The sequence below is a fragment of the Amblyomma americanum genome, chromosome 1, assembly GCF_052857255.1.
Source record: "Amblyomma americanum isolate KBUSLIRL-KWMA chromosome 1, ASM5285725v1, whole genome shotgun sequence".
NCBI lineage: Eukaryota > Metazoa > Arthropoda > Arachnida > Ixodida > Ixodidae > Amblyomma > Amblyomma americanum.
The window spans coordinates 23,159,752-23,183,894 of NC_135497.1; the positions used below are offsets into that span (position 1 = coordinate 23,159,752).

A 24,143-nucleotide genomic window follows, 5' to 3' on the forward strand; every position below is an offset into this window, starting at 1 on the left:
GCATCCCTGGTGGCCTGGCCGGCGACCACAAAGGGGCCTTTTGGGACGCTTTGGAATCGCCACGGACATGACAGCCGGCGGCAGCAGCGGAGGCAAGCGCGTGCGTGAGGCCCCCAAAAGAGTCGCTTCGGATGCGCGCCAGGCCAAGGCAGCGGCACAGAGTAATACCCCTGTCACACGGGCACTCTAAAGGCACTTTGTACTAATGCTCCTTTACGCTCCCAAAGGAGCACTACTTCAGGGAAGTTCGTCCGTGCTACACGGTCGCGGAACGACCTTCGCAAGAAATTGTTAGCGCCCTCATCGGCGAAATGCGTTATTAAAATTGCAATCCTCACTGCACATGTAAATACAGAAATGTCACATTTTTTTGGTAAATTAGTTTTATAACCGTATTATGTTAAAGCGACAAACAACATGACTGACATGGCGGCATATTTACCGTGGCTACCGTGACGCTCGTATATCTGGAACGAGAGTATGGCGTGGTGAGACTGCCACAAAACAAATGATCTTATATTTTATAACACCACTAATCTCATGAAGTGAATTTATAAAATGAAAATTGAACGTCTCTTTTCTCAATTTATTTATGCTGTTAACTCGCTGGGAGAGAGAGTACTCCCTTGAAGTCTCAATGGACGAACTCGAGCTGCCTTGTTTCGAAGCTCCTTTGAGCTAGGTGTTTTTTGGCGCGCCCGTGTGGCAGCGCGCGTTCGTCCTTAGAGTAATGGAGCATTAGTTCAAAGTACCTTTACAGTGTCCGTATGACAGGGGTATAACTTGGGCCGTGGAACGTTCAATATGAACGAAACGAGTGTTGGCGGTAATGCGTTACTTTTTCGGTAACTTAGTAACCTACTCGTTACCACTGCGGAACTGTAACGGGTAAAGTACTTACGTTGACATATGAACGAAACGAGTGTTGGCGGTAATGCGTTACTTTTTCGGTAACTTAGTAACCTACTCGTTACCACTGCGGAACTGTAACGGGTAAAGTACGTACTTTGACATTTTTCGCTAACGTGAGGTGTTACGTTACTATAGGTATTTTTTGTTCCAATTGTCACGCCCCCCCCCCCCGTTTTTAGAGAGAGAAAAAAAAGCGCAGAGCACTAAAGTGATGTTGCAAATAACCAAAATGTACAGGTGCTCTCGACGACCTTTGTTGCGACTCGCATGCATGCGAGAAAACACCTGCCCTTGACGATGCACACAACTAAAAAAAAAGAAATAAAGAATAGCCGTAAAGCACGAAACACGTGCACGAACACGCATTCGCACAGTTGGATTCACCTACCTCCCCTTCCCAAACCCCTCACACACACGACTCTCTAAAGAATGGAAGCATGCCGAGCATTTTGGAACATCACGTTTTTCAGAATTACTCTAAATTTTTGAGAGTTCAGCGATATTTTCTTTGTGAAATTAGATTTGATGATGAAGCTTCATTTTGTGTTTAATGTCAAATTAAGAAAATGGCTTCACCATGTGCCACAGAGTTAGATGCCATCACATGCAAGTCTACAGGCAACTTTTGGGCCACTATAACATTGCTAAGCTCCTGCACACTTGTGCAAAGTATTCTCGTTAAAACAGGATTTCGCGTAAAATCGCTGTTTGGGCTCAGTGGTTAAGGCGCTCGACTACTGATCCGGAGTTCCCGGGTTCGAACCCGACCGCGGCGGCTGCGTTTTTATGGAGGAAAAACGCTAAGGCGCCCGTGTGCTGTGCGATGTCAGTGCACGTTAAAGATCCCCAGGTGGTCGAAATTATTCCGGAGCCCTCCACTACGGCACCTCTTCTTCCTTCCTTCTCTCACTCCCGCCTTACTCCCTTCCCTTACGGCGCGGTTCAGGTGTCCAACGATATATGAGTTAGATACTGCGCCATTTCCTTTCCCCAAAAACCAATTATTATTATTATTATTATTACAAGTTTTATGTGAAATATAATCTTTATAAAATCGCTATCGTGAGTTTTTAAGGCGAAGACGCACTAATTAAAATTTGTGGCCAGGAAGTAACGGTAAAGTAACGTGCGGTACTTTTTTTCGGTAACGGTAATGTGTTACCCTTTTTTTTGTAGGTAACGTAGGGCGGTAACGCGTTCCTTTTATTCTGGCGTAACGAGTAACGTATTTAGTTACTTTTTTTTCGGTAACGCCCACAACACTAAACGAAACACACGTCCAAACTGACTCCGAAGGACGGCGGCGCCCCTGAATTCACGTAGTGGATGCATCAGCGTCAACGCCGCTTCTGTTGTGCCTCTTGACGCTCCCTGAAACGATCCACCCAAGACGCCGACCGAGTCCGTGCCAACACACAAGCCTTTTAGTCCGTGCCAACACACAAGCCTTTTACGCTGCTGAGTACGCGTCGCTCTCGCGCAGATCTCGGGGCGCCGATGAGCGGCGCAGGTACGAGATGAGCATCGCAGGGTGCGCGCAGTCGCTCCTGCAGTGCGAGCTTCACCTTTCGGTAGAGCACGCAGGGCGCAGCGCAATTTGTGGGCGGCTCTGCCACGGCGTGCCACAGCTGAGCAGGCTGCGGTATGCGCCATCGACACCTTGGGGGCACGGAGGTTTGCGAACGCGGTGAATAGGGGGTCCCAAGCCTCAAAAGGTGCGCGACAGTGTTTGCCGAGCTTCCCACGAAAGTGTGCCCACGTTCGCCTCAGCTGCCTTATTAGACAGTTTTAGCTGTGCGTACGCAACGGCTTAGCGTGCGCAAGGAGTTTGCGGGGACGGTAGTGCGCATGCGCAGAACGCAAGCGCAAGCCCTGCGTCTTGCGTGCGTACGCTAACCAGAGGACTTTGCGCTGCGGCGCTTGCGTGGCTTGCGTACGCTAACTTTGACAAGATGGCGGCGCCCTGCTCGCCCGCTTCGGAATAAATACATGTCGCCGCTAGATTCTCCGACGCAATAACTCGCTCAAATGGTAGCGGTTCGCTTTTATTTCGCCTACTCTGGCCCACACATAGCGGTATAAGCGATAACTAGCCCCTGTTTTTCAGATAATTTGGCGATTTTAAACCTGTTAGGCCTAACTATATGCAGTGTGTTTTCCTCGTAGCAACGACACCTGGCGAAGCAGTTTTCTAGCTTTTAGCCAGTTCTTACATTTTCTTCGGTTTGCATAGTTTTTCTTCTTGGAACAAAAAAGGGGCTCCCAATGCACTCACACTAGTTATCAGTAATCAGGGATGAAATTTTCTTCAACCGAGCGTTGATGTGCTTTGACGTACTAGATGGCGCTACGTGCGCCTGAGGGACGCTACAGCTCGACCAGCTAAAACTATACTTCGGAGCGGACAGCGTAACGCACGCAGCGCCGTAGCGCTTTGCGTCTTACAGCTTAAACTGTCTAATTTTTGTTTTAAAGGAGTATAGGCATCTAATTTTGGTGGGACGTTTTCTTCTCCACAATGAGGGAATACATGCATCCCCATGTGGTGTTACGCTAAATAATTTATAATCGAGCGGCGGAAGTATTCACTCTAATCGAAACACACGAAATACTGCATAGAAGTACGCTGGTTATAACAGCAGCAACACATTCCGCGTTGCGTTTCTGTCGCTTTTAATCACGGGTTGCCTATGCGAACATCAAGCAACCTTGCGTGTCCCTCCAATCGAGAATCTCACCGCGGTGTCACCGACCAGTCTAGTCGCAGCACGTGGAAACGGGGCGAAAGCCAGACGCCCAAAAACAGCTCCGCTGTCACCGCGGATGGGCACGCGGCCGCTGGCGGCAACAGCCAGGTTCACGTCACGGTCAGAGCCCCCGAGGGTTCTTCCAGCGAGCGACGCCCAAGAGCATGCGATAAGCTATAGAGATGAAACCCAAACGCGTTTGGCCGATGCAAGCTCCAAACTCGACGAAGCTGGGTTAATTGCCGCACGGCTCGGACAGACTTCGCGACGCAGTGCGGCGGGCGTGCCATTACCATTTGGCCACTCCGTCCCGCAGGTCCCCCGGGGACGTGCCCCAAAATAGAGCTCCTTGCGGCGGCAGAAAATAGCAGCGAAACAAAAGCGGGCCGCCGTTCCGTGCGTACAGAAGCACACATCCTCGGACCGGAGAAGACGAGGAGGAGGACACTAGACGGGTACTGAAACGCCGGAAAAGGGGACACGGTCCGAATGTCCCGGTCTGCGGGCCGTGTCAGTACTTCCTGTCGCCACTGAGCGAATGCCCCTGCTTCGCTCGCTGACCGCAAATGAGGATGGAAAGACTCCGCTCACCTTGAGGTATAGCGCGACATCAAGCCAACGTTAATAAGCGCAAAGCGAAGGGTGCGAACGCCACACCTTTCGGGATTTTTGAGCCACACGGCTCAGGCCTCCAACCGATGGGCTCGTTTTTATTCCTTTCTCTTATCTTTGACCGCTCGTTACCAAACTGCAGTGTTTCCGGTCAGACTGCCCACCTTGATAGAAGACCCTAAATGCAGGGCAACTTATAACCACCACGCTCTGTACCACGCGCAATTTGAACAGACACCTCCATGGGAAGACCAGTCAATGTCGCCGTGTGGCCCAAATACTGCCACGCCTGGACGGAGCGTATTCGGGGGGCTCAATCGATCGACGAACCTTGCTTTTCCTTTCAGACGCGACCCGAATGCAGAGGCTGCGAGGTGGTGGCTACGCAAACGAGACACCGAGCCTCGCCCAATCACAAACAGCAGAGAAGGGGCGACGGCTCCTCGCCGAACCAGGCTATCGACACCGGGTCGCAGTCCATCGACCGACATTCGATCTCGTCGGCTCGCGCACGCACCTACACTTCCTCCCGAGAGCACAGCCAACACCTCACCGCTTTCCCGGCGTTCACACGCGAAGGCGCGCAGGGCGAAACGCTCATCACAATCTGGCCGCGCAACCTGCTGGCTTGTTGCCGGTTATTGACAGGAAAGAGGGCTCTTCTACGACGCGTCCGCTGCCTTTCTGAGCGCTTATGCAACACACGCTGTCAGAGATTAAATAAATAAATAAATAAACTGTAATCGTCAAGTAAATGCCTAACAAATTTGTGACTGAAAAAAAAAGGGGGGGGGGTCACTGGTCAAGTGGTTTAGTTTAGTTTATGGGGGTTTTTACGTCCCAAAGCGACTCGGGCTATGAGAGACGCCGTAGTGAAGGGCCCTGGAAGTCTCAACCACCTGGGGTTCTTTAACGTGCACTGACATCGCACAGTACACGGGCCTCTAGAATTTCGCCTCCATCGAAATTCGACCGCCGCGGCCGGGATCTAACCAGCGTGTTTCGGTTCAGCAGCCGGGCGCCATAACCACTGAGCCACCGCGGCGGCTGGTCAAGTGCATGGTGGCTATAATAAATATTTCTGTGCTCCCAAACGGACGCGAACTCCAACAGACTACGCATGCGCAGTGAATGTTCCATGCTACATCGTTCCCAGGCGCCACGGACATCGCGTGCGCCTGCCTCGCAGAGGCAATCCTGGGCACCTAACACCCAAATGATCCTGGATTAATGGCGCAATCCCCCCCGCCCCCCACCACTCCAGCATACGCCCACGATCCCCTAGAAAGGCTTATCGATACGGAGAACCTCACGCTAAATTAAGCGGAGCGTTCAAGACGCCCGCACGGAGAAATTCAGTGCGTTCAGACATCACACGCAGCAGACTGAACAAGAGCCGACACTGCGGTCTGGGCCCTTCGAGGCCACCACGTGAGAATTCCTTCGTCATTTTTTCCTTCTAGCGCGAAGGCAAAACAATCCGATGGGTAAAACCCGAGCAAGATCTTGCGATGTTGAAGTTGAAAGTTCATTTGTGATTCCAAAAGAAGTTACAAGAATATACAGCGAAAGGTCCCAAGGTACATGAGAATCAATTTCAATTCACAACTGATCAGAAAACAGAAGCTAAAGAGAAGATAAATCTGCACAAACTATATTACGAAGCAACACAGACAATAAATAGCAGGGAATATAGAACAAACTGCAAAACTGACAGACTTAAGTACAAGAAAAAGAATACAGAATAAATACAATTACACCCTGTAAGATACCGCGATACATATGATAAACAACACTGGTGTAATGAAAAACACATATTAAGAAGGAAAAGTTTTACTTTGTACTTAAACAAAGCAAGTATATTAGTTTGCTTGATGTCCAAATTTAAAGAATTCCAAAATGATGGGACAGAAAACTGAAGACACTGCTTCCCATAGCTTGATGAGGTTCACTGGTCACTGACCAAGGTCAACACTGGTCAGTGACCAGTGAACCTCATCAAGCCATGATTCCTGACCAGACGGTATGCTGTCGAACCCTCGACTACACTGCTTCCCATAGTTCTGACCTTAGGTAGTAGAAAAGTACTATGCAGCGCGAACCGTGTGACGTTGTTGCTTATAATCATGTCGGGAGGAGAGATGCTTAGAGGGAGTTGACGACGAAAGATCTTAAAAATAGAATACTGATATCATGAAACATAGAGAGCGGAGATGGGTAGAACGTTTATAAAATCCATGAGCAAAATGCGCAAGGGTCAGGTTAGGGAAGAAGAGGTTATGATGCGTATGGCTTGCTTTTGGAGTTTCATTAAGATGATGAATATGATAAGCGTTACCCCAAGATGAAATGCCACAGTTTAAGTGGCTATGGACGAATGGGTAGAAAAAGGATAATAATGTATGGATAGGGAAATAACTTCGGGCCTTGATTAGTGCGCTTAATCCATACGAAATTTTCCTGCAAGTTTCCGCTACATGATAATGGAATTTTAGATGACGGTTGGTAACAACACCCACAAAGGAAACTGTCTTGCGATGAGATGGCAGTGGAACTGAAGTATAGTTTCGTGAGTTTGCGAAGATATTTCGATGTTTGTGGGTTTGTGCCAAGCGAAAGAAGCACATAAGAAAATCAAATATCCGCGACTGGGTTTCGAACCCGCGGCGGCGCGAACAGATCAGCCCCGCTGGCCACCGCGCGAAGGCGCTATAGCCTATCGCCGCAACCGAACACGCCTCGGGTTAAACTGAAACGCACTCTCGCGCTGTGCATCACACATCGTCGATTCGTCGTCTTCGTCAACTTCTGTCGGCGGCGCGAAGACACAGACAGCGCATTCTCCGTCTTCAACGTCGTCCTTATCGTTCATGCCATTCTGCTTTCGCACGTTTATAGAATTTCGGCAAAAATTTCAGATTTGTTCTAGGACATTTTAGCCCCATCCGGTTTGTCCACGTCAGGTTACCCGAAAACGTCACGTGCGACGCCGGTGGGAGAACACATCTGCAGGGCGAGAAGGCGCAGTCACGTGACAGCTGCAGGCGCGACAAACAGCTCAGTTCTGCGTCGAGGGTGGCACGCACCGGCAAATTTTCTTCCACGTTAAGCGGCGCTCGTCGCGACGAAAAGTTGCTGGACCTGAATTTGCGAGCGGAGCGAAAACTAACGCGACCAATTCTCGCAAGCGCGCCGACACAGCTCAGAGATAGAGGACAGATAAGCGTCGCGCTCGCAAGCTCCCCGTCACGACCGCGCGGATCGTATCATTACATTAGTAATGGCAAAGCGTAAGGTGGCGCAACGACGCGAAAATCGGGCGTCGCCCAAACAGTTGCGTTATTGGGCGAAACGGTGTGACGTCACCAAAGGCGGGGAAATACGAAAAGTCGGCACCTGTACTTGCACTCGGGTTTTTCGTCCTCTCGGGAGCAACGGTGACCGTCAGACCCCGGAAACGAAACTTGGGCAGCGAAAAGAATAACTGCGAGACCAGGAGGTCCTGTGCACATTTTAAGGACTAAATGTTGGCCCAAGGAAACCATCGACAACACTTCAATCTCCGCTGTCATGCCCTGTTCCGATGTAAATTCATCAACCTTCATATATGCTGCTTATTAAAAACTGTGACCTTCTGCAGTTAAAGTCCGGAAGTGTATGACACTAAACCAGCCGCAAATTGCGCGAATAAAGGCAATACGTGCTATAAATTGCGACTGGGCTGCACTTGCCTATTCCACACCACATTCGTACCTAATCCACGCATTAGGAAGGCTCAAGCAGTTGTAGCGGTGGTCAATGCCGGGTAGCGTGCCCGGCCCCCAACCTCTTAGGATGAACGGTCGCACTCTTATATGCTGCTTTCGCCGGACAAGGAGTTGAGCCCTAGGGATGATTCGTGGAAGACTAAAGGTTAACCTCTCTACATGAGAAGGACTAATGGTGCGGAAAACCTCCGTGTCGACGCGGCCGACCATCATGCGTAAAGACAGGGCAGGCTGGGCGAGGAGGAAAGCTCCTTCATGGGGGAAGCGCATGGATGGAAGATAAAGCGTCCCCTTTGAAACAGGGTGGTGGCGGCTGCCACCATGCTCGGCCTTTTTTTTTCATTTTTTCTTGACATTTCTTCAACGATGTTGTAAATCGGTTATATAGTCACCATTTTCGGTAAATACATTTTTATTTATACACTTCTAACACTATGTCATCTCTCCGCCTTTGAGCCACCAATCTTCCAATCGCTTTTTGCCAACTTCCACCGCAGATTCATCCACACGACCATTGTTGCCTCTAAAACATGGGGCCTCGGGGAGAGTGACTGTGCCTGCATCCACATCCGGACGGACCCCACCCCATTCGCGAATAAGCTGTTTGTTTCCACAGGTTTACCACACACCGTCAAAACCAGGTTGCCAGTCTCGGCAGCGCAGAAGCATGTTTCCCTTTCCGGCGAGCCTCGGGAGCCGCTTGCGAAAAGAGCGCGGTTGCAATTTCGGGCGCTCCGTTGGAGTCGCTCGCCGGCTCACGTTCCCGACCGGACTCCCCCGCGGAATTTGCGGACAGGCGTTGCCTGCGAACGCGATACGCTGCGCGTACGAAGGGAGCAGTAAATCTTGATGGACTCGGAACTGCGGAGCCGGCCGAGGAAGTAATGTGGGCAGACGTCGGACAGGGGGGGAGAGAGAGGGGTATATAAAACACGAATGGACGGCCGGAGCTGAAGAATCGTTGCCGCTCGGGAAAAGAGCGAATTGAATTTTAAAGGGCCGAGAAGTGGGAAGGAGGGGGGTGAGAGACGGGACGCAGCTCGGACGTGGACGCGTCCACCTCCCTCCACCCAGCCCACGCCGGAATCCCATCGTGACGCCTTTATCTTCGGCCGCCTGTGGCAACACGAGTAAAGGTCTGTAGTCTCCGAGATTACGCTCCAAAAAAAGGCTCGCTTCGTCCGCTGGGGAAAGGAGCACCAGAGCGCCTTTTGACAAACGGTCTGGCTCGCAACGCGAATAGAAAACAAAGTAATCCGCCTCTCGCACCGTACGCGAATCGTACACGGCAAAAGTAACTTTTGAAAAGGAATTAAATTACATTACTAACTACTTCCCAAGAAACGCGCGAATTTAACTAAATTACATCATCAATTACTGCTCGGAAAAGTAATTAAATCACATTGCAAACACTTCCAAAAAAGTAATGCGGTTACTCTTAAATTACCTTTGGGTTTTCATGCATACGAAAAGCAAAACAAACAAGAGCAAAAGAAACGCCAACCTCGCTGGACGCACATATTCTGTGGTCTTCTCGCCAAATTCAGCCCCAGAAAACTATTCCCTCATCCCTTTTCCTTCTTCTATCGCGCGCCATTGCAAAGATAAGGCAACGCCAACTAAACAAATAAAACGCAGGCATGGCCGAACACTCGACGCTTACAATGCACTCAAGAAAGAAAAAAAAGAGCAGTGAACCCAACACCTTGCTCCTGGGAGCTATCTCCATCGTTACGAGTCTCGAAACTTTATTCATTTGCCCCGGTGGTGCCAAGATTGGACCTCGGCAGCCTGCGCTCGTAATGTTCGTGGCATGCATTCCGGTTCTCCCTGGTGGCGGCGAGTGGAACCAGGCACTACTGTGCCCCTAGCCGACGTAACCTCGGGAGTGTCTCGGTGCAATCCTGAATAGTTTTGAACCGAGACGTGCACCACCTGCAACTCAAGCACTGCCTTGCACCTTGCCGCTTGAAGGATGCCCGTGAAATGTGCCCCAATAAAACCTCTCACTACTATAACTGCTTGCACCTCTACCTGACAAAGACTGCTTGGCACCGCCATTTGCGAAGCAGGATGCAGCTTTCCCCACTTTTCCCCCAATGGCAACGTTGCGACAGTGGCCCGATCCTTCTGAGCGCACCGCACGTCGAACCTTCGGGTCAGAGTGTAATCACAAATTAGCGGCAGTGGCAAACATGGCCTCGGCGAAGCCACGTGTAAGTGCCACCGTTTCGGAACATCCCTTCCCCCTCCTCGGGGACTGGGAGTACGGCAGAAAAAGTGCGGCGAGCGCGAGAGAGGGACTCTACTCTGCTAATGCTCCTGCTCGAGTTGCGTCCCTAAGTTGCGCGGACTATATAGGGGACGCCGCTGGCTTCAAAGCAGAATGGACAGATCGAGAGGGGGGTACCGGGCCACGCGCCAGGGAGAATAAAGAGGTAGCTGACTCCTGGCGCTCGGTCTGTTGGCCTCATCCGCGCTGCACACCGTAAATTTAGCTTCTAGGAGACCCAGTCTCCGTCCCCCTACGGCGTACTTTAATTAAAGTAATTTCGAAGGTAATTAATTACTTTGGTGCGAAATTATTTCTGAAAAGTAATTAATTACATCAAAAGAAAGTCATAACATTACAAATTACCGGGAAAAGCAATTAAATCATACTAATTTCTTTACAGTTATTAAATTAATGTAATCGTCTGATGCGAATTGCTACAACCTCGCGGAGCCTGAGAATACCGGTGCACGGGACCTAAAGATGACACGCGCGCACATGCCACCTCCAGCCAAGTGCGGCTGACGAAGCATGCTCACGTGGGTATTGGCAATTAAAGTTCTAAATCGGTGCCGTAAGCTGGAAGCTGGCACACGGCGAGTCCTTATTCGAGAAGCGTACCTCGCGGCCGTTAAACAGCGAGACCCGCTTCTCACTCGGTGCAGGGTTCTTCCACACAGAAAGCGGCTCGCACAGTATCGGGCAACGCGCAAGGGCGATAACATCCGGGCGCGAGTTAAAAGCGGAGGGCGCTCAAACAGGGCCCGTTATAGCCCGGCGCAAGGCAGCAGCAACCCTGACCCCCGGCCGCTTGCCTCATGGGCGGCCAGACACGCCCAAAAATACGCGCCGAGAATCGAACCTCGTGGCAGCGTGCCAGGTTTCTGCGGTCAGTGATGCGGGCTGCGCAGCCCCGGAGCCGCCTCCGTTTTGTGACACAAGCTGAGAGAGGCTAGGAATCGAGCAACACGCTCCGCTGACATGTGCGCTGGCCGTGTTGTGAACATCCTCCGGGCTACCGGAGAGCGGGCAGATGCCAGCCAGAAGCAAAACAGCTCGGGCACTGGAGAGACACTTAGCATAACGGAGACGAACTAGCGTAGACGTTTACCGGACGCGTGCGCACGCGCAGCGGTAGGGGTGCGGTCTTCCCCTGAGCACGGCGCGGGAATGCTGCCGCCGCTTAAATATATATTTTGCGCCAGCTGCGTGGATGCACGACACGGAGTCTGGAATACCGCCAACAGGCCTCGAGACGAGATGAGCAGCGAGGCCTCCGAGCGAAGACGCCACTCTCGGGGCGTGGACGCAAACTGACGGAAGTGTCTTCGACGCAGGGGCTGTCACACATGCACACACGCGCGCGCACACACAGTGAATACGTGCGCTATCTGGCGCGGACTATATGCCCGAAACACCGCGAGGCCGGTGCGTACGAGAACACATTATTGGAATCATCTGCACGGTGCGCGTTGTTGCAACCGTTTCCCTGCGGCTGCGCGTGCTAAAAAAAAAAGAAAAAAGAACGAGCGAGCATCACTACCAACACCGAGCCCCGCATCCCAGGATGATTGGGAGGAAATAAGACGCTCAAGTTGTTCTACCACTACGGTTGTACCGGCGCCAGAACTTTCGTGCGCACGAAACAGGCAAAATGTGGCGATTTTTCAGCGTTACACTGTGGTATTTAGGGTTCAACGTCCCGAAGCGACACATGCGAGGCTCCGGATTAATTTAGACCATCTCGGGGGCGCGCACAGCGCGCGCGGGCGTCCGTCGCATTTCACCTGCGCTGAAATGCAGCCGAGTTAGACCCCGCCACGATGGGATCAGCACTGAGCCAACGCGCGCACACTATCGCCTCCGGTGCTGTTGCAACGGAGACGAACGTTGCCACTGCAGTTCTGCGGCGCACGGGGACGCTCGCGAGGAGAGTCCTTTTTCGGCAGGGGTCGCTGCATGCGCGTCGCCCGGCTCATTATCTCGGGCGAGGTGCAGCAGGCCGTCGTCGTGCGACCCCATCTTGCTCGCATCTGCGCGCGGCGGCGAAACGGAAGGGCAGCTCGTTCCCAGATCGTCCGGCGGTCAGACGGCCGGACGAGGGACGCGCCAGCCGGACACGCACCACCTTTTTTTCTCTGTTCTTTTCTGCCCTCGCCGCCGGGTGCGCACACAAAGGCAGCCGGGGAGAGAAAGACCATTTCCAGGCGCAGCTGCGCTACATCGAGGCACGCGCTCAGGGAACATTCAGAGTGGGACACGCACGCGTCCGTAACATTGGACGCCCGTGCGAGAGGTAACGGCCCGCGCACGCGGGGGCGAGCGCTGTCGCGCCCGCGTGCTTCGCCGGGACCAATCGTTACGGCGCTCCAATCCTTCCGCGCCCCTGCAGGATCGCGCAGTCGAGAACGACGAGTGCACGCGAACAGCTGCGGCGGATGCGAACCCTCTCTGCAGCTGCAAGCAACGCGGGTGTTCACGCACCGAGGGACGGTCCTCCAGCAGCCGAGGCATCACAGTCGAACAATGCGGGATTCAGCGCAATGCGAACAAATGACCCGAAATTGCTCTTCGGAAGCAGAAATGCGACATTATGGATGTAAGCATGAAATGCACTGCAGGAAAGGCGTCTCTCAGAAGGTGGCAGCTGCACTCGAGGAGCCATCAGCCGCTTTTCTCAGTTCGAACACCGCGGCGCTCGACCTCATTTGCCTCGCTTGGTGTGCAGCGCCAGAACGCAGTATACCGAACTCTAAGGACCTCGGCCGAGCAGCGCGCGCCGGAGCCATATCTCATCTTCTTCGGCACACATTCGTCTCTTCTCTCACGGTGGGCTTGAGGTGTCCACCGAGAAGTGAGATAGTGCGCCTTTCTCTATCTTAAAACCAATGTTTCAGCACGAACGCATTAAAGATAACAATACTATAATTAATCAGCGAGAGCTGACTGACACCGTAAACGTATACGGTGGGTGTGTATACTATAATTTTCTGCTTTCCTCTTAGTGCTTTGGTGCGTACGAACTTACATCCAGTTTTTAGCGAAACTGTTGCTATTGCCACACTTACCGCAAGCTAACAGCACATGAGTAGGTTCGCCCCGCCTAGGCTTCTATGACCTGCATGTCAGATGACAGCGAGGTAGGCGGAGGGGGAGATCTGCTGTTGCAACAATCGCTCGGGCTAACGCGATTGCTGCCACACGCCCGTTTTTACAATCCGACGCTGCGAGGCCCGCGCATGGGCAGTAACCGGCGTAGCACATTCTAGAGACGCTGTTGTTGACGCACGCGCTGCTCCGGCGGCAGCGCAGCAGCACACGGGGGTTACTGAATGTTTCGCCAAAGCTCGTTCAAGTTCCGTTCCGGCCGCGGCCCGCCATGACGCTTTATTGCGGCGATGATGATCCGCCCAGACCAGCGTGCGTAAAACGGAAGATGCGGCTGGAAAAAAAAAAAACGATCTCGCTAGTGCTTCCACGCGTGGACGACGGATCTCGCCGTGCGGTCTCGTAACGAGGTTGTTGGCAATGCCCTGCTTCACCAGAAGTTACTGCAAGGCATTTTCCACAAGCGTTATCCTCGAACGCCGCGACGCATTCCCACGCCATCCTGCTATCTCGGGCAATCGTCAGCACGACCGGGCAGAACACGGGAGCAAGGAAAGCCGTACGCGACCCCGATACGATAGCCGTGGGGTGAGAGAGATTGGAATCACGAGGCGGCTCGTTCCTCCAAGAAAACCACTGCCACCATGCATGGGGGAGGAGGGGAAGTACGCCTTCGACGACACGCTCTTCAGCGGGACGCGACCATTCTCCAGATTTCTGGTTCTGGCAGCGCACAAAGTCAAGGTCTGACAGAAGTGGACTTCTGTCAAGTCCTTGTCTTTGTCCGCCCCCCAACGGAAGACGACTCTCAGCTCTCCCGAACACACGTGCACGACAAGAACTGGAAGCAGAAGCGAATTTAAGGCAGTGCATGCACACAAATGCGTCTCGCAGCTGGGAAAAACGCAAGGCTTCGTTGCGGTATTCCCGTCGAGAATTTGTCGCGGTGTACACATCCTGCTCCTGAAAATGCCGCCATCGACTATCCCAACTCGAGCTGAATGACAGTATAAAATGAAAACTCGAGGAGAAACTCCATGGCCACCAAGTCAGACTCAACTTCTTAACAATACGCTTCGCAATCGGGAAACACGCGCACAGCCCACGGCAAAACTGACGCATGTACCGATCGGTCTGCGCACCAGTTTTCCAGCGCAGACATGGCGGAACAAAGTGGGACGTTGCGGCAGTTACAATGCGGCTTCTGCTACGAATGACGGCCGGCAGCTCTGCAGCACATCTGTCCGTGTGCACCGACCTCGCCGTGGGACACGCCTGACCAGCTGGGGCCTTTTATCGACCACCGACACGCAAACACAAGGTAAAGAACCGGCAAACAAGGTCACGGACGGCTGAACTTTGCTGCAGTCGGTATCCGACCATGGCACCAGACTGTGCCCATACAGAACCCGAGAAGTGATAACACTGAAGCTCGACAGCAGGGCTGGGTGCAGTCCGCGTGAGTATCCCGTCCGTATCAACCGAAGACAGTTATCGCCAGTCCGCAGTGGCTGGTGGCAGCGATTTTAGACTATCGCAGTGTCCTGTTAACCGCTCAGGAAAATCACGGCCAACTGCCTCGCCTAGATTTTTTGAACTAACGTTAGAGCTCCGAAACTTCCAAGGGGTGGGGGGTGAAAGAAGACAACCAAATCTTCTCGGGTCGTTCCTCCCATCAGCGTCGGTCGCAGAACGCTACTGACGGCAGCGTGAGGCTATCAATCATAAAACACGTTTCTTTTAAGCACGCCGACAGCGATCATGCTGCGAAGAGGCATAGGGCTCGTCCCAAATTCAGAGGTCCGCAGAGCGTGGCAGTAACACGAACTGCTCAGAAATGCTCAAAACTTTCAGGGCAGAGATGACACCCCACTCCGCCCGGTGCGATTAGGCAGAGGCCGACCGAAGAGCAGGGTTGTGGAAGGGCCCAGTGTGCCACGTCATCGCCGTCGACGAGGGCGCCGGAGCGGAACGGGCGCATTCCGCGACAAGGGGTCGGACAGGGCCGAAGGGAGCCGCACTTCCGTTTCTTCTTCGGCCAGCCCCTTATCGCACGCACGGGGGCTGCCGGCGAGGACCCGTGACGTGGCGGCGCATCATCGCACATCCGACCACCATTAGATGGGCACGCCGGGGCGCTGCATGGGAGGACCCCCCCGGAAAAGCGCTATCCACGAGGGTGCGTGAAGATGACGTTCCACAGAATATAATTTCCAATTCTTCCAGGCGCGGAGCCTAGGCGGCTGAACACAGTACGCGAACTCTACGCACAAAGTAATTCCAAGAGGGATCTATCTGCAAACAGGACCGAATTAAATGCGCAAGGAGGACGAGTCGCCACGACAGGTTTTCCGGGCGTCAAAGCACAGAGAATCCAGTGGCTGCAAGAGGCGGCAATTCTGAGGAGCGGAAGCTTCGTTACGGCAATTTCGAACCGGACGCCACCGATACATAAGGGCGCAATCATGATCCAGCTGCGTCGCCTACCCCAACGCACGGCACGTCCTCAAACGGCGATCAAATTACATTAAAAGCCGACAAAGCTCGAAAGAACTTCGCAGTTGGCCCCCGTCTGTCATGGTGCTGCGCCATTGTCCGTTTCGCCGCGTCTTTCGTTCGACCGACGCCGGTTCACGCCACACACAGCCACCTGGAGCAAATTCGCCTGGAGCCGGAGAGAGGTCGCCACGCGCGAATCCGGTTTTGCGTCTTGAGCGCGCACTCTTCGAAATTTTCTGCTTCACCAGCGCTTTCAAGGCTGGTCGAGAAGTGGCTCGCCGCCGGGAAAATTACACGGTGCGCTGCCCATCTGACTGGCGCCACGGCAAATGGAAACGGTAAAACAAAACCGGTGGAAAGAGGAACAGCATGCACGAGAATTCAAGCGGCTCGAAGAACGAGGGTTGACCGGAAGGTTATTAAAAATCGCGTCAGCGGCACCAGTGACAGCTCGGCGTATCGCCCTTTCACTACGACCGGCGGCACAAGTGGTTAGCGAGAGAAAGGCATACGCAGGCGTACACAACGACACACAAAGCTGAGCAACGGCTGTCTATCAAGTGCGCGACGAACGGTTGAATCGCCACTCTCAGTCTAGAAGCGCCTACAGTCGTTCGCTCAACCCAGAACGAGAACTGGTGCCCGAGAAGGAGACGAAACTCACTTTCGGTGTCGGAGAGGCAGCCCTCGGAGGAGACCCTGGAGGAGAAGAGCGAGGACTCGGAGTCATCCTCGTCGTCGCTAGACTCCTCGTCGACGTCGTCAAGCAGCGCTGCCCAGAGCGAGTAGGGCAAACTCTTCCAAATGGGCGCCTCAAAGAGGCTGGGCTTGCGCGGACGCTGCATCGCGGCCCGCTGCGACCAGGTGGCCCAAGAAGGCACGTGGGCGCGCCCGCTGGACAACAGCCGAGGAGCCCACGGAGGAGAAAGCAGCCTGACCCCGATCTGTCCGTCGTCTATCCGTTCAGCGGCGAAGCGAGCAGCAGCCGCCCGAGCACTGAACCAGCGGCGGCGGCCACCAGCAGCGCGCCACTCTGCGCCGAGGGGGAACGCGAGAGGAGGTCTCCCCGGGGGCGGCGCTCCGGACGAGCGCCTATTCACAACTCGCGCCGCCGCCGCCACCGGAAGCGCCTGTGCGCGCCGCCACCGATGAGTCCGGACGAAGAAAGAGGCGGCCCCGAGAGAGAGAACGGGGCCCCCTGTCCAGTACCTCCCGTTTGAGCGAGATATCCCGCCGTCCCCAACAGAAGCCGACAGGGGGAAGACGTCGCCCCCCGCACGTGGTGCCGGCACTGGCCACACCTTGTAGTCAGCGGGGCCCGACGGGTGCAAGACACCTTGTTTCCGGAACACGAATGGGGGCAACACTAAAACGACGTCCGCAACTTCGCGAGAGAGCGCAATCCTGTAGCCGGACATTCCGAGGACTCAGACCATAGAGCCAACTTCGAAGAAACCCGCATCCTCGGAACCGAAACAAATTGCCACAAAAGGCTCCTTCTGGAACCCTGGCACATCCTAACTACCTTGAACACCTGCTCCCAGTGTATGCCCAGGGACTTCGCTCTTCAATTCAACGAAAAAAAGTCGCCATTCACCACCTCCCCAGAATGCGACAACGTGATTAACAGCCTTAACCTCCCTCCCCCACGCCTTTGGCATCATAGCTGTCGTCCCTTTGACCCCCCTCCTCCCCTCCATACTTAAAGACGCTAGCCACTGCCCTCAGTCACCCCTGATGAAGGAGCCGAGTCGGTTTCGAAACGTTGGGTTAAAAACAGTTTTGGTTCGAGATGTGCAGTTTATTCCAAGTCTTCAAACCCAACCAGACAGGCAAATCTGTCAAAATGTTTAGTTTTCGGGCGCAAGCAAGCTCGTAAGTAGGTTTAACCAACGGACTCTGCAAGCTGCCGCCAAGGCGAGACGAGAGTCCAAGGCAGTGAGCATACTGCGATCGACCACCTCAAAGGAAAGACCAGTTTCACTCGTACTTTGGTTTGGGCTCGCTGGCTCCAGATTTGAAAGCTTGGCGCAAAGGACGGGGACCAAGAACATTAGCGCCAGTTCTGCGCTAAGAGTTATATGTGCCCGTCCTTCGTGGCATATTTTCCAGTCTGAACCAGTTTCTCAACTGCCGACAGTGAAACGTGCACGTCCCACATCAGTTCGGCACAACCTCGCTCCAGCGTTCACTTAGGGATGAACAACCGCCGGTGCATACGGAATACAAGGGAGTGGAGAAAACGATCAAGCGAACGTTTCCTCGGCAATGCTGGGAACAGCGCGTGTGCAATGCGGAGCAAAATTACCCATTTGCAGGGAGACGCACGGAGCTTGACGTGAACTGGAAATTGGAGCTCAGCAGTACCAGCGTGACGTGCAGGTGGTAAAAACAGCAAACACGTAGAAGCGCACAAAAACACAGACACGAAGAGGACTTAGACACCACGAGCGCGTCACCCAAAAAGCGCTCGTGGTGTCTAACTCTCCTTCTTCGTGTCTGTTTTTGTGCGCTTGTACGTGTTTGCAATGCACCAACTCGCCCAACAGTCCGTGTTCCTGGGTAAAAACAGAGCTTCCGTTGTGGCGACTCCCACTGCTGCTTGCGTGACACCCTGCTCCCTCAACGACAGAGAAGCACGGTCCCGCTCATCCCGCTCTCTGGCTCGTGCACACAAATGGGCGGAAGAGGCGCGTGCTACGCGTCGCGACTCACGAGCCAAGCTCGACGCCGCTCCTCGGCCAATGAATGAGGCTATCGGCGTGCCACGTGGCTCACTCTGATTACGCGAGCCTCTCGGGGAAAGGCGACATTGAGCGACAATTTGCTCCCTTGGCTCAGTCAACTCCGACAGGCAGGTCACACTCCTCTCGTGGCTCAAGCAGAGCCGAGAGGAGTCAGGCGAAGGGCGGCCATTAGACCGGCAGGACGACTCGGCGAGTGCACGAGACCGTCGCGCCATCCTGGTCCGCACGGGGAGTGCCCAACATCCGCGAACAACGGCTGGTCGGACGGCGCTCACGAACCGAGGCTGCCGTACACACGAGATCAGCTAAACACGGAGGACAAAAGAAAATGACACAAACTGCGCTCTTTGTCCTGTCAACCGACTCGTCCGAGAAAAGAAACGTGTCGACGCATCGCATGTCCCTGCACAGGACCCCCATTGCTGTTGGCGAGTTTCAGCATGGCGGAGACGTCGCAGCCGCGGCCATCCTGCATACGCCCACGCTAGTACGTTTCCGCCATGCTAAAACTATACTGACTCTCATCGCGACCGTTATAAGCATAGGGCTCCCCAGCAGAAAATGGAGAGCACTCCGAGCAAAAGTCGCGCGGGGCGTGCAGCTGTGTCACACACGTGGTACCCAGACAGGCCAGAATGTCGGATCTCTACCACATGCTACGGGCTTTCCAGGAAACCAAGGCCGCCGCAACAGCTTTGACCAATGGGATCACGAAATAGGAACCATTTTCAACAACTGCTTTGCCTTGGAAGACTGTCAGATCAGCCGCAGTCTGCAGCCCAGATTCGGCGTGAGACGAAGCACCGGCAACGGAAAAATTTAGAGGCGGAACGCGAAGCCGCTAGGACACGCGGTCAAAGGGAAGCATCCGGACGTACCCTCCACAGAGCCGCCGCCTGCCAAACGCGTGCTAACGGATGAACAGCGCGCTCGCCAACGCCGCCGCGGGGCCAGCTTTTCGCTGAATCCGCCTTAGGACGGACGGACGGACGGACGTACGTACGTACGTACGTACGTACGTATGTATGTATGTATGTATGTATGTATGTATGTATGTATGTGTGTGTGTGTGTGTGTGTGTGTGTGTGTGTGTGTGTGTGTGTGTGTGTGTGTGTGTGTGTGTGTGTGTGTGTGTGTGTGTGTGTGTGTGTGTGTGTGTGTGTGTGTGTGTGTGTATGTATGGACGGACGGACGGACGGACGGACGGATTGATTGATTCATTGATGGATGGATGGATGGAAGGTAGGAGCATCCCCTTTGAAACGGGGCAGTGGTTGTTGCCACTATGCTCAGTATTTTTCCTTTATTTTTGTTTACTCTGCTGTAAGTTGTTAATACAATTCGCCATTTCCTTTAAAAAAACGTCTTCCTACACTTTAAAACTTCTGTCACCTCTCTGCTTTTGTACCACCAATCCTCCAATCGCATTTTTGCTAATTTCCACCGCAGATTTATTTACATGTGACTATTGTTATCTCTAAACCCTAAGGCCTCAGGAAGAGTGACTGTGCCTGCATCGACATCGGGATGGATACCATCGCATTTTAGGATGAGGTGTTCTATTGTTTCTCCAGATTTACCACACACAGCACATGTGTCATCTTCTTCGTTAAATTTTTTTCTGCAGCTGCGCGTTCTAAGACACCCTTCTTCGCAAGGTAAAGCGCCCTCTGGGGAGTGGCGAAAACTAGTCTGCTACTGGTTGAAAACAGACGCATGCGGGAGACGCACGCATGATATCCGATTCCACGAGAGCTAGTTGCGCCTGGGAAGTGGAAAGTGCGCGCTTGATAGCTGCCGCCATCTGTCGCATGCGCCTGTCACTAACATGGACTGCGCATGCGCAGCAGGAGTTGGCGGTTTTCTTTTCAACTAGCGGAGGTGGAAAAGAGGCGCGCATGCGCATAGCGGTCGTGAAAAAAAAAGGCAGTAGCGTAGTTCTCCCTTCAGCCCCGCAGTGAACACAATGCCATGGCCTAGCGGCCGACCACCCGCCTCGGATTCGGGAGGTGGTGGGTTACCCTCATTCCTTACTTGGGAGTCCTTCTTTGATGGGCGAAAACAGAAAAGAAAAGAAAGTTAGGGAATGCCTGCCCCAGCATCGCCTGCAGACCGGTTTCCTCAAGTGGGCACATACCCGCCGCGGTGGCTCAGTGGTTAGGGCGCTCGACTACTGATCCGGAGTTTCCGGGTTCGAACCCGACCGCGGCGGCTGCGTTTTTATGGAGGCGAAACGCTAAGGCGCCCGTGTGCTGTGCGAAGTCAGTGCACGTTAAAGAACCCCAGGTGGTCGAAATTATTCCGGAGCGCTCCACTACGGCACCTCTTCCTTTCTTCTTTCACTCCCTCCTTTACCCCTTCCCTTACGGCGCGGTTCAGGTGTCCAACGATATATGAGACAGATACTGCGCCATTTCCTTTCCCCAAAAAACCAATTATTATTATTATTATTTAAGTGGGTACAAGCCATCATCTGGCCTACCGCTCGGCTTCACTGTGGGCTTGAACAGCCAATGACCAGTCAGACAACAAGAAAACGTCGGATGAAAGCCCTGAACGTGTGGCATTTGGCCGTTCCCTAGTGCCACAGTAGAACACACAAAATAGTGAAGTATACTGAGAAATAAAAACTATTTCGTGATTAAAACCGGTACCTGATGCAAATTTCCGAGATCATAGAACCATAAAACCGCTTGCACATATTTGAGCACAAAAGGAAGTCAATATGAAAGGCGAGAATCATTCAATCACTCGCTTTAGCAATACGCCCGTTGATATGTTTCGTCCTTTCACCTTCAGCTTCAGAAAGAAAAAGCCAATTACACTTAGAACGGAATCGCGTTCTCCGTTTACTAATGTCCGCACCTGTAAGTACTTTCTGTATTCGTGGCCACTGACAATGTCACTCTGCCCTGAGAAGTATGCCGCAGAAGTGCGAGCTAGACAAAATTGGGAGCCATTCGCTCTATTTCGCGTACCAGAATTAAACCGCGAATCGCATTGGAGACTGTGTAGAACACGTATACACAGGAAAATAAGGGAACAGCTAAGGGAATGTGCGGCTATGCCTACTGCCTTCCTAAAGGGCACGCTTGCGATGAGGACGAATTAATTAAAACAATGAACTACATTTCATGGAAAAACGCAGATGCGGCGCACGCTAGAGACAAATTTGCTCAACAATACTACGCCCAATCTTCTTCTGTAGGCAACAAAACGTGAAAATTCTGAGGGGCACTCTGTTGACCTAAAGGGGGGGGGGGGGGGGAAATCCGACTGTGCGGCCTGCCCGTGGCCCCCCCTGCCACCGGATACGGGCCGGTGTAGTTTCGGCTACTAGGCTTTGTTCCGGTGCAACGCACAGCGGTGGGGATGGGCTGGCCGGGGCTCGTCCTCTGGGGATGCAAAACCCCATGGGAGTGGCAGCGACTCCCAAGCGACTGAGTCGGCCAGTCGCGCACGTGAGGTCCGATGCCTGTGCGGAGGCAGGCCTGGTTTCATAATCAGGTTGGACTCACGGAATTGGGCTCAAAAAGTGCTCGAAAATCAAAAAGCCTCTGCACGCGGGGGCGTGCGTGGCTACCGGCTGGCGCGTCGGTTTCTGGCCACGGAGAGGCCAGGTCCGCGCGGGGGTTTCCAGCAGAAGGGCTCCTTGGGAGCGATGTCCTCGGGGAAGCAGCCAGGGATGGCTGACCGCGGGGCCGTGAGGCTAGAGCGCGGGACGCCGAGGTAAGGGGGACCTTAGTAGGACCGATGCGAAAACCGTCGATGTTGTGGAGTAGCGGTGGAGTAGGCCCGGGTTATCTCACCCTCGGCCAGGTTCTTGGTTTGTGGCCCGGTCAGCCCGGCCCTGAACACTCCCTCCTCAGTAGGTGTGGAGCAAGCCAGGGGAGGAAATAAGTGCAAGGTTGGTTGGTTGGTTGGAAGCACAGGTGGGTCCCCGGGAGTCTAATTCCATTGGCTGGATCCACCACACATACTTCCGGAGTCTGAAAAGCCGCGAAAAACACTTGACGGTTAGTAGCTGGGAGCGGGCGGCCCACAACCGCCAGTCCGAACCGGACCCCTGAAAGTCGTGGAGGAGCCCGAGGCAGCTGCCCCGGGTTAGGATTCCCTATCTCCGAGTCGGAGCTATTGCGTCGTTGGTGGTCGGGCATCCCGTGAGTGGAGCCGCACCATTGGACAACATCGACGCCCTCCCTGTCCTGGCCAGACAGGAGTCGAGCGATGATAAAATGAGGGTCAATATCTCGCTGTCCCCATTCCCATCACATTACCCATAACCCTTCCCTCAGTCCCATTCCCACAACCTATGTCCCACCCCCTCCGCTACGTCCCAGGGGAGATCAGGGGAGACTCCCCGGGCCCGCTCCCCCGGCTGTGGGTCGCTTAGTAGCATTACCCCATTGTTTAATTTTCCCACCTACGGGTGGCAAAAACACAACATTGCCTTCGGGCCTTTTCATTTATATTACGATTGGGTTAAGCCTGTTATACTTAGTGGCACAGGCAGGGGCATATTGGTTTACATTCTTTTTCTGGCTGCCCCACCATACTTTTTGTTGACCTAAAGTGCGGTGAGGCGAAAGCCTTTAGCGCGGTGTTGCTGCTTGTGTCACTGATGTGTGGTTAAGATGTTGATTACGTACACAACTGTTTGTGAATCTTAAATGCTGGAGACACTGGAGAGCGTTTGGGAGACATCCGTCTGATTCGACGCCTTTCCGCAAACACTCTCCAGCGTCCTAGACAAGGAGAACTACATATGCGTTGGCAGGAAGTAGCGTAGTTAGCATACTCGGCTGCGGAACGGAAGGATGGTGGTTCGAATCTCGTCGTGCACAAATATCTTTTTTTTTCTTATCGAGTTGCTGGATGTAACGGACGCCGGACGGACGGCAGAATGAGCCATTAAAGGCTATCGCCTTAAAAAAAACGTAATACAGGCGCAAAACTTTCTTCCAGCTCCATAAAAGCAGGACCGACAACAGACCGCCAGCTCAAATTCGAGTCACACTTGAAGCGACAGCAGGCTCGCGCCAAGACATCTGCTCTTCTCAATGACAACAGCAGGGACGGGTACACTTCTTCCCCGCTTAATTACCGTCACGAAGGAGACGCCGTCGAGTCCTGCGATGCTATCGCCGACCGGCCGAGTGAGTGCCTGGCGCAGCACGACCTCCGCGGACCGGACGCGCTCGCAGCGGGCGTGCCCGGCTTGGGAAGGGGTCGGATGCACAGGCGAGCATTCACACTTGCGAATCGCAAAGGGCATGCGACCAGCAGCAACACCATTGTTCACACTACAGGGCGAACTCTCGGGAATGACGTCGTTCGCGCGCTTTCGACAGTTTCGTCTGTACAATGTCAGCCGCCGGCATTAGTGTTCCTATATATGCTCCCGCAGGGAGCAGAGTTGCGCGACTGTTTTCCCGCGCCGCTCGTAACACTATTCGCGGAGCGGCGATCACGTGTGTTC

At 53.6% G+C, this 24,143-nt stretch overlaps 1 protein-coding gene across 10 annotated transcripts in view; it reads right to left on the reverse strand.

The window, feature by feature from the left end:
* Positions 1–24,143, reverse strand: part of DIP2 (disco-interacting protein 2) — a 191,227-nt gene that overhangs the window by 126,428 nt on the left and 40,656 nt on the right. For 4 of the 10 annotated variants that reach the window (XM_077644158.1, XM_077644141.1, XM_077644151.1 and 1 more), the window contains exon 1: positions 16,582–17,350. The exons of the other annotated variants lie outside the window; for them this stretch is intronic. In XM_077644158.1, coding sequence (XP_077500284.1) covers positions 16,582–17,335 — 754 coding nt within the window. In that variant the 5' untranslated portion in view covers positions 17,336–17,350. Of the gene's footprint in view, positions 1–16,581; positions 17,351–24,143 lie in introns of those variants that run through there. 10 annotated transcript variants of the gene reach the window in all.